This window comes from Pholis gunnellus (assembly GCF_910591455.1).
Source record: "Pholis gunnellus genome assembly, chromosome: 4".
Taxonomy (NCBI): domain Eukaryota; kingdom Metazoa; phylum Chordata; class Actinopteri; order Perciformes; family Pholidae; genus Pholis; species Pholis gunnellus.
In genome coordinates, this window is record NC_136530.1 from 23,594,297 (window position 1) to 23,607,760 (window position 13,464).

The 13,464-nt window shown below is 40.7% G+C and overlaps 1 protein-coding gene across 4 annotated transcripts; it reads left to right on the top strand.

The window, feature by feature from the left end:
- The first annotated feature begins 5,163 nt into the window (after nt 1-5,163).
- LOC306694763 (kynurenine--oxoglutarate transaminase 3) lies at nt 5,164-12,658 on the top strand. 4 transcript variants are annotated; one of them, XM_079157751.1, is made up of 14 exons: nt 5,178-5,299; nt 6,357-6,450; nt 6,875-6,933; nt 7,430-7,574; nt 8,365-8,514; nt 8,625-8,711; nt 8,838-8,960; nt 9,044-9,164; nt 9,826-9,902; nt 9,994-10,083; nt 10,185-10,371; nt 11,112-11,191; nt 11,313-11,399; nt 11,503-12,658. In XM_079157751.1, exons 2-14 carry the CDS (start codon nt 6,358-6,360, stop codon nt 11,557-11,559), a joined length of 1,356 nt encoding a protein of 451 aa, XP_079013877.1. In that variant the 5' UTR covers nt 5,178-5,299; nt 6,357; the 3' UTR covers nt 11,560-12,658. The 4 variants fall into 4 exon arrangements, with proteins under 4 accessions (XP_079013880.1, XP_079013877.1, XP_079013879.1 ...); XM_079157752.1 differs by lacking the exon at nt 5,178-5,299 and adding an exon at nt 5,680-5,712; XM_079157754.1 differs by lacking the exon at nt 6,357-6,450 and having other exon boundaries at nt 5,164-5,243.
- The last annotated feature ends 806 nt before the right edge of the window (nt 12,659-13,464 follow it).

The following is a 13,464-nucleotide window of genomic DNA, read 5'->3' on the forward strand; positions in this document are numbered from 1 at the left end:
AACTATAGTGTCCTTTTGTTTTTCACTGAGGAACTGTCGTCCATTTCAACGTGTCAGAAACTTGGACAGCATTTTGTGAAAAGTCTCTACTTGCTGAGGTCTCTGTCGAATTCATAGGCTAACTGTAGGCAGAGGTCTCAGACAATAGCAAAGAACAGTTTGCTATTGGGTTAAACCTTATTGTTTCAAAGCAAAGAGTAATTCACGTTTTCTTTGACCCCTCCTCTTGATGTAGAAAGAACTGCGACACCCTCCCCACAGCAATAGTATAACTGTGTTAGAGCTGTACAACTTACTTCATTGTGTACCCCATTTTAAACCTACTTATAATGTGTGATACTAATGTACACATTAACAGAGACAGAATTGTTGTCCTCTCCATATGGTGTGGTTATGTTGTAACCATTTTTTATATTTCTGAAATAAAATCGAAATATAGGTCAAAAGAGTAATAAGGACCCTCCCTAGACTCCCAAAATAAAGTCAGAGTACCCTTCCTTCAGCCAAAAGAAAACGGGCTGATCCACAGACGCGCTTCCAGCAAAACCATTGTTATTAGCTCGTGTGTGCGTCTGTGAATAAGTGTGTCTGTCCACGGCTAATGTATTGTTTTTGCATGCTGACTTGGGTAGAAGTGGCAGTTGCAACAACACATCGTTAGGAAGTTATTAGTGACCTGAGGCTTATGTTCTGCGCTGCTGCTGAAAGCCTCATCGTCATTCTTTATAAAAGTCGTCTGTTTATCCGTTCACAAAATGAAACCGCTGGGAGCATTCATAAAAAAAAACAAGTGAGGAAGAGCTACTTGGGACTTGACAGCGATGTAACACAAAGCAGATGCACAAACACGTTCCGAAACGGATTCCCAGAAATGCTGGAAACCTCCATGAGAAATACTGCAGGCCACCAGGTGTCGTACGGGCCAAACATTTTTAAACAAATTAAGAATTTAAACACAAGAGAGAGCCTGTTGATAATGCAGGTCAGGATCCTACAATTTGAAATATCCACGGCAAGACGTGACGTATCCACATAGACTACTGACTGCAAACTGGATGCAGGGAGAAAACTCTCTCTCCATGCAGTAGTTTCCTGATATGTCAAACAGAGAGTTGTTCAACTTCACTCTGACTTTGTTTGTGCAAACTAACACCCTGCTTGACGACGATCAGTGCTGCTGTTGTGCTATCTTGCTGTTATTACTGCAGATATCATTAATATTGTATCGACACCATGTATCACTTCCATAAAGGCGCCAGCCAAAGATATTCTGACCACATGTGATTTGAGGTCCTGATCTATCATGAAGCGATAAAAGGATCGGCCACCAGATGGCAGTATGCAGAAGAACCATTTAATCTTCCATCCAGTACGGCACCAGTCATTCCAGGAGATGGCCATGTCTCCTCACAGATGCTGACGGGATAGATATGATATCTAGAGAGACATTTCAAGTTATTATTCTCCTTTACTAATATTAGTGCAATTTCATTTTCTTAAAACAAAATAATTGTGCTTCATTTGTTAATTAAAAAGCTTTATTGATAATAAAGTAATGCATGCATCATCTGCCTTTCATGTCAATGGTCACTGATTCAAGGCTCGTGACAATGTAAGAGAGTGTCACTCAATTCAGGGATAAATATTTTCTGCATTAATATTATAAATCTTACTGCTAATTTTTATGTCAGTTTTTTACGATAGTATGAATTTTTTTTTTATGTAACTCAGAAAAGTGTCTGACAGCATGAGCATTTTTCTCTTTGTGGTGACTTTTGCTGGATACCTGGAGCTGTACGACTTTACCAACCGTAGTCATGATCGTCACAGAAAAACAGCATGAGGGAAAGCTTTACGTTCATTTAAAATGTAATATTCAATATTAGGTAGATGTGTATTATTTTATAACATGATCCGCTGTTTTGTTGATAACAATAAATAAACAGGCCTACGGTGCAAACATTTGCTTGTGAAGAATTGCATTCATTTGCAGATTGTTGCAGATTTTAAACTTCTCTCCAAATATAACCTTACTGTACCTGTTCTGTTAAACCTGCTGTCACTTCATCTCCAGAAATGCTAGCATGGTAGCTGCAGAACATAGCTTGATAGCAGAATAGCAGTGTTTTTCCACATGTATGTTGTAGCAGAACAGAAATACATGGAATAGCCCTTTTCCAACCTGACAGGAAAAGAAGGTGGGGAAAGAGAGGCTATAAATCAGACCCACCTGTGAGCTGGGGGAAGGGGGAAAAGCCAATCAACTAACCAAAGCTGCATGGAGGAGAACAAAGGGAGGAGGGAGAGTGGCTAATGAAGCTATTGAAGTTATTATTCAGTTTCTGGAACTGTTATGCTAAACTAAGAAAGAGTGAAATAGACTAAACTAAATTGGAGCAGCAGGGATCCATGAACCGGCTGGATACACGGAGCTTTCTGGGAGGACAAGGCCTTACTGGAGGTGTGCTGATACCAGGAGCAGGTGGTGGAAAGGGAACCGTGTTCCGCTACAGCTTGGACCGGGTTGAGGCCTCCTTAACTTCGAGGATTCATCAAGCTAAGTCCCTTTAACTGCAACTCTCCAGGCTTCTCCTTCTTCTTCTCCTGGAACACTTACACACCCTGAACTGAACTGAACGGAACTGAAATGAACTGCCTTCCTCCATATACTACAAACAGTGAACTGCCAGATATTCCTTTAGCTTTGGAACGGACCTACAACCCCCCAACACGCTCACACTCTCACACTCTCACATGCATGCCACTCACACCTTATCACTTGCACATGAACTATTGACATTTACCTGGAGTCCCTGGATTTGTATATCTGGACTCGGTCATGTGGGGTATTTGATTTAATGAACTGTGTATAATTCTGTATTTAAAAAGAAACTATCCATTTTGATTTGATTAATGATTTTTGAGTAAAATATGATTGACTTAAATGAAACGCATTAATTGGTTGAGTTTTGCTGACGTTGCATTTTGTAGCCGGGTTAGCAGGCTAGTCGGGTTAGTTCTCTCTCCAACTGTTCGCAGTGAGAGATCTTTATTAAATTGACGGTAGAATTTCTATTCTCCCATCTGGAGCCCAAAGTGTACTTTAAATAGTTGTGAGAAAAACCTACGCTACAAAGTGTCTCAGTCATATCATCGCATTCAGACTCAACTCTTGTCTCCTCAGATGTGTTTCTCTCCTTCCAGATGAAACAAAAAAACACTGACCAAAATTCTATTAAATAGTCTAAATATATCCAATCTTCTTTTAATTGTTTAGAGGTACACCAGGGCGATCCTTTTCCGCTCTTCATCTTCGTTTTGGAGCTGGAACCCCAGGCTTCCTGCTTACATTTAAGTACTGAGATACATCCAATAATACACCTGGGTTCTTCACATAAGATTTCGGTCTACGCCTATGAAGTCCTTATATTCATTTGGGATCTTAAAACTTCTGTTGCCCCCCTGCTGCATCTAAAAAAAAACAATTTTGCCCATTCTCAGGGTATAGGAAAAATTGGGTTAAGAGTAAACTAACGCGTTCATCACAAGTGGTACACAGGGCATTCCTGAAGACCATCCCATTTAAGATTGTCTTAGACAAATTCATAGGTTTGTGTATTGCAAAAAAACTGGGCTTGTTATTGGGGCATAATTAACATTAAAAAAGTGAAATAATTGGAGAAAAACATTGATTTATTTTAATGCCTGTCTTATCTCAACGGTGGGACGCATCAATGCCATATAAATGGTAGCTTTGCCAAGGTTTTTTATCCATTTTTCAGCCCATTCCAGTGAGCATCCCTCAATCTTACTTCAGGAAACTAGATGTTGCCGTTTCATCTTTCATTTGGTCTGGTAAGGTTCCTTGCATTTCTAGAAAAGCACTTGAGTAAAGGTGCGAAGGTGGATTTAGTAGTTCAAACTCTACTACATGCCCGGCCATTTATACATTTGGGCTTGCTGGCGTCGTTGCCCTCCTGATAGAAACCTGGAAGAGATGCCTGCATTTATCAAGCAGCTTTTCTGCAAGCGTCCCCGTCTCCCAGCATTCATTAATAGTCCAACAAAGGCTAAACATAGAAATATTATACAGGAATTATCTCACAATCCAAAACTCCTTGAAAGTTTGGTCTCAGGTGTTATCAATATTGAAAGCCCCTCCACAACATAGAGGAAGACAGGTATCGTCTTTCTTTACATTTCTATGTCGACAATCACCTTGTCTCTTTCCAGCTACTGCAGCAGGCCGCTCAGCTCTGCCCTGGCAGAACCCCCCATGCTGCTTTACTAAAAGGTGCTGTGTCTCCTTCTTACACAATCTAACACAATTTAGATAGCTCATCATCAAATTCCTTTAGGTGTGGAATGCCTTTATTGAACATATTCACAGTAGCTACATTGATCTGTGTGAAATATATTTAAATGATTGAGGAACTCTGTCTCAACAATTCTTAAAATGCTTTGGGTGGCAAACCTTTTGGGGTTATTTCTTAAATTATTTTGCCAAATCCACAGGAGTCCCTGTCCCCCTCATTTGGTATGTGGCCGAAGGAATCAGGAAATATATTGTTACATCTCAAGAAAATAAGATTCATAATGTCAAACAGTTGTTTTCCCCCCTGTACATTTGTTGTTTGTGTGGAATTGTTTCCCGTTGTAAAAGCACAGAGCTTTCTCGAAGGTGCGTCAAGTGTCGACCTACATCAGTTCCTATATGGTCCATTCAGCTCAGACACTGGGATCCAGATCGGGACAATGCTGCCTTCAAGTTCACCACGTAGAAAGTAATAAAGACCCGTTATGTGGCCGTGCCCTTCTGATATACAGTCTAAGTGCACAATTCAAGTGGATCTTGTTCAATCTGTTTAAACAATTAAAAAGCCAACAACTAATGCAGTGTCTGAATAAAATGAAGAGAATACAATGTATGTCAGGAGGCCTATGACTGTTTTTTTTAAACGTATTTGTTATCGTCTTGAACCCATGTTAAGGTAACGATACAAGGGAATGCCAAAAAACGATCTGAGAAGGACTTATTGCAACCCTGCTGTATTTATTTTTTAAATGAAAGCCACATTTGCTTCGTCTGTTCATGGCTATTGTCCGTGGCCGACATGTAAATAATGCCAATTTCCGACAACTGTAAATGCAGCACCCCTTTCTCCAGCCAAAGAGGACGTCACCTCCTCCTGACCGTTACTCTTCACTGGAGCTCTGATTTGGCCAATTCAGTGTAACGATACGTAAGTTGTGGTTGCTGAGCTGGTGGTGTCTTAACCTCTATCAGTCACGCTACATGGTACGTTTATCTCAAAGAAGGACCGGCGGCAGTTGCTGTCACCACCTCCTTTTAATAGCATCTGAAAGCTAACGCAACAGCAAGCTCGCTTGGCAGCCATAACTGAATGTTGCCACTGTTGGCTATAGCTAGCTAGCAAGTGCGAGCTAACACCTCTGACAGGCGGCGTTACGCTATTCAGCTTTAGCTAACGATAGCAAATGGTTTACTAATCATACTAACAACATGCACGTGTCCTGCCTTTTCATCTAACGCTAGCTACTATGCAAGTTGGTTGCCAAGGACTGCAACTGTTTCAGTTGACTGCTGGATTTATGTGTAGCACAATGGCCCCATCTACTGTTGTAGTTTTGCAACGTTAAATCAAATTCAAGCAGTGAGAAAAGGCTGTTGTCTAATCTCTGGAGCCCAAGGTGAGCCCTTCAGATACACTGTTAGTCCGACAGATAGCATAAAGCTCAGCCAAATTCCTATATATTGATTTATTTGTACTGAATGTAAAGAGTTGTAGGAAAAAAAAACAGAATAAAATCCAAACATACGGAATGATGAAACAGAAAAGCAAATAAATTATTTCGTATATTGTCAAAGTTACTGTTTAGTGCGTTTGATCAAGTTTCTATGACCTCTCTTTTTTAGAAGTTAGAATGACATTGATACTTTACCTAACTATGACATAATGTCATGTTTATTTGTTCAAACTGAACTAATGCATCAACCAACATATGTTAGTCTAATTCCTGATGTCGCTCTTTGGTCATTTAAAAGTAGTATTCATCAAATGTATATTGAACAGAGAAGACGTGCAGCGTGTCGGTCAGATCTAGCCACCACACTGAGATCTGTGGTGACATTTGTAACTATTGGTGTCTAAGAATAGTGGTGCTGTGGAAAAAAATGTCAGTAGCATGAACCTTCCAACAACTGCAAATAGATGCACAGGTGGCAACATACACCGCCTGTGTGACCAAATCATGTGCATGTACGCAGAACTTCTAACGGGGCACGAGGAGAACAAATCATTCTCATTGTACATCTCCTCTCTCTTTTTGTGCAGCATGAACATTGCACGACAAGTCCTGACTCGCTCCAAGCTTATTGCACGTCACTCGGCTAATGTGAACTGCAGGAGAAGGTTCTGCACTTCACAGGTAAGCCCACTCTGAAGCTCTTTGAATGTAGCTATGTTATGCGGTTGGTGATAAACGTATTGGCAGGACTTCTCGTAAAACTAGACACTGTTGTAAGAAAGCTGTAGGTGCTTGGGTACTACTTTTGCTTTAATAGCTCAGCTTATTAACACCAGTGCAGTGAGGGTGTAGTGTCCCCGGTAAACTGCTGGATAAAGCATTCAGATTATGCACTAACATGGTCTCAACAGTTCGACAGACACTGACCAAAGTCCTGGTGTGTTAGCGTTTGCCATCAGAGTGAGTTGGTTGATGATTATTTTACTTACATCGCACAGCTTGTTGGACAGAGAAGTCAGTAGTTGGGATTGCAAAATGTAAAGGAACACGAAAGATGTTAATTTAAGGTGTATCTCTAATGCGTCTCCGTTTTGCGTTGCGGCAGATGATGACGTCACGGCACACACACGCCAAAAGAATCGAGGGACTGGACAAGAATGTCTGGTGAGTAAAACATTGCTCTCTTTGTACGGCACAGCCTCTGATCAGGTTTCCGTTTCACACTGTACTGTTATGACATGAACTGATGTTAGACAAGAGCAAAGTAAGTCTGGCATGTAGTGTGTGAAGTACTGTAGCTCTGTATTCTTCATGCTCTTTGATTTTATTTTGATACATGCCATTTAAACACATTTAAATGGGAGTGTTTTTTACTGAAGGATTGATGTATTTGTATTGTGTCTTTTTCGTTATGGTGAATTAATGTACATCAACATGCAAGGAAAACGCACGTATTGTTGGCTGTGCTTGGAACAGAAAAAAATAGCCGTCAGTCAATGTTGATATCAAATCATAACAATAGGTTTGGGTGAAAAACTGCAGTTTAAAATATATTTTCATCTGTTTTTCGTAGAAATGTGTTCTTTGGTCAAAAGCCTTTTAAAAAAATGTATATATATCTAGTCCTGTCAAGTAATTGCTTGTTTTATTTTCAATTTAGGGTGGCATTTACTTCGTTGGCAGCTGACCCATCTGTTGTTAACCTGGGCCAAGGCTTCCCAGACATCCCTCCACCTTCATATGTCAAGGAGGCTCTAGCGCAGGCTGCATCAGTGGACCGGATGAACCAGTACACCAGGGGCTTTGTAAGACTGATGAACTCACTGTTATCACCCTCTCATGGTCCGCTACTGCTAAAAGCAAATAGTTTTTGGAATCTAGTTATTTAAAATGACAGTTCACCCCAAAGTCAAAAATCCATATTTTCCCTCGTATTTCAAGTGCTATTTATCAATCTTGATTGTTTTAGTTTGAGTTGAAGAGTGTTGGAGATATCGGCCGCAGAGATGTCTGCCTTCTGTAATGTAACGGGAGTTTGTGGCACTTGTGGTGCTCAGAGCGCCAAAAATACATTAAAAAACCGTAACAAATGTCTCTTTCCAGAAATCATGACCCAGACACTGAAGATAATCTACGTAAAACTGTCCACAACAACTTACACCAAAACAATTTAGATTGATAAAAATGATTTTGGGGTAAACTCTCTCATTAACATTTCTTATGATTCCATTTTAAAAGGATAAGTGTAGCCGAGGGACTTGAATTTAAATTAGGTCACGACAATTAATGAGCTGTAATTTAGAATGAATCAGTAGTCAGCGTTAAGCGGTATTTAATCAAAGCAAATTTGAAAATAGAAGTTTATTATTTAGACTGATTTTGCAGTGCAATAGGAACGTTTGGTTATTGTCAGCTTGTATTATAACCAACCATACCAGACATGTAGTTTACTCAACTACCAGCTAAAACCCCATCACGTATTAAAAGCTGTTTGCAAATGTTGAGATTGGAGCAATCACGTCAAATGAAAATTGACATTGTGGTACGTTTACTGTACCTCGTTTTTATGACTTTTGTCTTCTGTTGATTTGCAAGGGCCATCCATCTTTGGTGAAGGCCCTCTCTCAGGTTTATGGGAAGGTCTACGAACGCCAGATTGACCCCCTCAAAGAAATCCTGGTCACAGTAGGAGGCTATGGTTCCCTATTCAGCACCATGCAAGGACTGGTGGATGAGGGAGATGAGGTGCTGGCATTTCTCTCTCTGGGTTCATACAGAGTTGTTTGTATTCATTGATTTTATATACATTCATAAACATGCTCCCAGTATTTATTGTGTAACGTTTCTCTCTCCAGGTCATCATAATAGAACCTTTCTTCGACTGCTATTTACCGATGGTGCGAATGGCCGGGGCCAAGCCTGTGCTGATACCGTTACGTCTCGTGAGTTGAACCTGCAGCTGCTGATGTTTGGCATTCATGTACCACAAGTACAGTTTGTACTCAACCTGCGGCACGTCTTGAGTAGGTTTAGTAGATTTGAGGGAAATGTCTTCTGCAATATTTCAGAAGTCTGGAAAGAAGACAATCACAAGTGCCGACTGGTTTCTTGACCCGGATGAGCTTTCCAGTAAATTCAACTCTAAGACAAAGGCCATTATCATCAACACCCCCAACAATCCTATCGGGAAGGTACGTATTCGTCACGGTCGTCCCTCGTTAGGTCTGACAGATGTAAACGCCTGCTGACAGGAAGTCCTGTCCTCTTCCTTCAGGTTTTCACCAGAGATGAGCTGCAGATGATCGCTGACCTCTGTATTAAACATGACACTCTGTGCTTCAGTGATGAGGTTTATGAGTGGCTCATCTACAGGGGACACCAACATATCAAAATAGGTACGCTCAACTTACCCGTCTGACAAAGAAGTCAATGTGAGCCGATCGCCCCCGTCCATCTTATGTACAACAGAAGCTCCTCCCTTCTTTACGCACAGCTGCAGAGAGTGAAACGTCTAAAACACGCAGCAGAAAGTCGCTCATTAAAATAGATTCACGTGTCCTCGTGAAATAAGTCGTTGCTGGAAGCTCGGCGAGGAAGTTGGCGAGTTACTGTGACTGGCAAGTTAACTGGTCACATGCTAGCTAGCAGTTAGCATGCTAGCCCTAGCTGGTTGCAATATCCTGCCAAGGTATTGGGCGGCTTGTTAACAGCAAACCAGTAAGCTCGGTCGCTAACTACACGAGTTAATCCACTGCTGTCAAACCCTATTCATGGACTCAACATGCATTCACTTTGCTTCTGGAAGCCAGTTCTCTGTGTTTCCATTGCACAGAAACGATTAAATCCTGAAATGTCACTGTAATAAAGACTGGTTTGATTGCGGCCTTACATTGCCTATTCCTATCATGAAGAGCATCTTAAGTATTTTCTTTGTACACACCAGCACAGTTCTACAGAAAACATTGTTGTTGTCAAATTATGTTCCTGATGTTGACAATTTAAAAAGTGCGGTTACTCAATTTCATGAAGGTTTGATGTAGTTTTCTTTCTCTTAAGCCACTCTGCCTGGAATGTGGGATCGAACGATCACCATCAGCAGTGCAGGGAAAACATTTAGTGTAACCGGATGGAAGGTAAGAAATCTGTTGACTCACTCGGAACACGATTTCTAAAATTCAACAATCCGTTCTTGCACATCATGGAGCTGAAATTCTTGTCTCCTAGCTTGGTTGGTCGATAGGACCAGAGCACTTGATACAGCATCTTCAGACGGTCATGCAGAATACTCTGTACACCTGCCCGACACCTTTACAGGCAAGTTTGCGAAGCTCTTCCTCGAAATCCAAAGGAACATTTCATCCGATCTTTTTTTTTTTCTTTTTTTTTTAAAGTCAGAAACCTGTCTGTCTTTTTAGGAGGCTGTGGCACAAGGCTTGCTGCGAAACTTTAATCTGATGGGTCAGCCGGAGTGCTACTTCTCCTCACTGGCAGAAGAACTGGAGGGCAAGAGGGACCGCATGGCTGCCATCCTGCAAGAGACCGGCATGACTCCTGTGATCCCGGAGGGAGGCTACTTCATGCTGGTGGACGTCACGTCTCTCAGTGAGTATCTGAACATTCAAACCGACATCACTAGCACGTTTGCACCACTGCTGCTTAACTTGTGTGGACATGTCCAGCTTGGCAGCTCATTTTCACTGCAATTTAGTTCCGTTCACATGTTGTTTTGTTTTCGTGTTGACGTTAAAGTTCCGCACAGAGAAGAACTGAACAGGTGACACAAGAATCTAAGTGCAATGGAAGCTTGAGCTCGCAGAGGGAAGAATTAATCCCTCAAAGCTGTCATTATTACCAGATTAAAGCAGAGTAGATCACTTTATGCAAAAGCAGTTCCTCTGCAATTAAAATACTGTTATATTTGCACCTGAATGCTTGTTTGCATCAAATTCAAAGCGTGTGTATTATCAATATGTGCTTAACAAATGGCTGACAAGAATTGCAAAGAAATAGTTTAAAATCATTTTAGATAACTCAATGATTGAAATTCATAAAAACTTAAAACATGTTGCCAGACTAAACAACTATTGGCCCTTACAAATATAGAAAAAATAAATGAAATAGCTTTTGATTCATATTTTTCAGGTAGATTACTACGGGCTAATAATCGTGATTTGATAAACTCTAACTATTCATGTAAATTACTACCAGCAATGTTTTTCACATTGCGTTATGCTAATGAGCGGATGGAAACTTCATTACATCCAGTTTTTGTATCGACGTGCTCGTGGATGAGCAGTGAGATGCACTGCTGGGTATTCATCTGTGCTCTGTGGTTGCTGTAGACCAGGACCTGTCACATATGGTCGAGGACGAGGACGAAGCCTACGACTACAAGTTTGTGAAGTGGATGATTAAAGAAAAGGTACATGAATTGAGTTCATTCATTTAGCTCCCTACAACGTACAATACTTCTTAACTCTTAAGTCGCTCTCTCATTGCAGCCATTTAAAAAAATGAATTGTTCTAAAAAATCTTTTCTATAGAAACTGGCAGCCATTCCAGTCACAGCGTTTGTTGGAGAGGAGTCCAAGAAGCAGTTTGAGAAATACATTCGCCTGTGCTTCATTAAGGTAAATACAAAACTGCCAAAATGATGTTAGGATTAATGTTGGACGTGGTGCAGTGGTTTCTCTGAAAAACACTATTTTCATAACCTTCCCTTTCTCTCAACAGCAAGATAGTACTCTCGATGCAGCGGAGGCCATCTTGAAAAACTGGAGGAAGACTTAGTGGGATGCAGTGTCTGAGGACTTCAGGGAGGAGGAACCGCTCTGGTGGAACTGAAGGAACGGGATTTTACTGTAATATTGCACACTAGAAGTTGGTAAAATACCAATAGTGAAACCGTTAATAACAAAAAGACGGTCCATATTGTCACCGTAGATGTTTGCGTAGGGGTTTAATATCCGACGCGTAGTTAAGCTGAGGACGGCTTCGACTGAGCCTTTCCCGTCTTTATTTTCCAGTAACACAGGTCCTCGGTTAGGCAGGGTTGTGAAAGCTGGTTGTGGCTATGCGCTTATTAACAGAAAGGTTTTATACGGTTAAGGTGTTGTAGTGCTGGGCGGTATACCGGTTTTAATTTCCCGTATGATATTAATTTTTCACACACCGCCGTACCAGTGCAGAGCCGAAACAACTGCTGTAACTCTTCAACAGGCAGCAAGATATATTGTTCGTCTCTAAGGGTGCTGTGGTCGGAGCTAGTTGTCTTAAGTGTATTGAGAGGGCCCCCAGTCATGGTTATGACTTTACAACTATTAATAACCCACAACTAACGCTCTTTAACAGGGCAAAACACCACGACACAACAGTTTGTGACACAAACAATTTGTAACACTAATAATTGTACATTTATAAAATGACACCGCCGAACGGCATGCTGGGTACAGCTCGCTAGTGTAATGGTATTTTTTTTTACCTAGTATATATTTCTACTTGCGTAGTTTATATTTGTACTCGGTATATTGTATTCTTGCATAACTTTGCTCTGAACTTTGTTGAGCGTCACCGTGTCTCTGTTGTGCAGAAGAAGAGTTCTCCTTTGCCTGTTCACACAGATAACTAACTGTTGTATGAGAATGTTCTGTGCCGAGGCCTTTGGGCTGCTTGTTTTGTTGCTAGTCCGAATGAACTTTGAGTAGAATCAGTTTGTGAGAATATGATCATATTGTTTAATTGTTTGACACGTATCTGTTGTTGCAGTTAGTGTTCGACAGATGCAGGTTTCTCAATGCCTGATGAAGATATGTGGAGAGCTGGGTGGCCAAAACATTGTGAAGATATGTTTTATTTAATCAAATAAAACAATTTTATTCATTTATCAAAATTTCTGAACTTGAATGAACATTTATTAAACAGTTCTTGTCTTCATTGTCTGTTTGCTTCAATAGCTCTGCGCTCTGTATGCAGTGCACTTATTTCAAATGAAAAATATGTAGCAACCAACTGATACGGTAATCAAAAAAGGGAACTTTGTAAAGAAATATAACATGTTTACACACATTCATCTGCATTAAAAATATACAACACATGTTAGTTTAGTGGCCTTTGCTGGTGTTGGCTAACAGCAGCCACAATGCCTGCAGTAGGGATGGGTATAAGGATCAATACTCCTATTCAGTTTGCTCCTTTATCTATACTCTTATCGGTTATATCTCTTTACTAAAACCTTGCTTTTTAATATATATATATATATATATATATATATACACACACACACTTAAAAGAATTATTTCACAACAGGATTAGTGGTACTCTACCCAAGTGTGCAGACATTTAGGTGTAATCGTCCTCGTGAGCGCACGCACACGGGCTGATGTCGATTATCTCACAATGGATCGGGTGGCTTTCTAATGTTACTGACTAAATGGAGAGAATCAGCATGTTAATCAGTACGAGCCTCTCCACCCCACGGTTTTGTTGACTTAAATCACTTTCATTAATAAATCCTGTCATATGTGCCATGCGCTCTGCAATGCACATGTCTCTACTCTGTCAGTAGAGTGAATAAAGACTCATGAGACATTAAAGTGACATTAACGCGTATGCACTGTGCCATGCACACACACACTCTCACACTGTGGACTCTACTGTTTCTAAACACTGATAAGATGTACGTGTGGGCTAAATCGG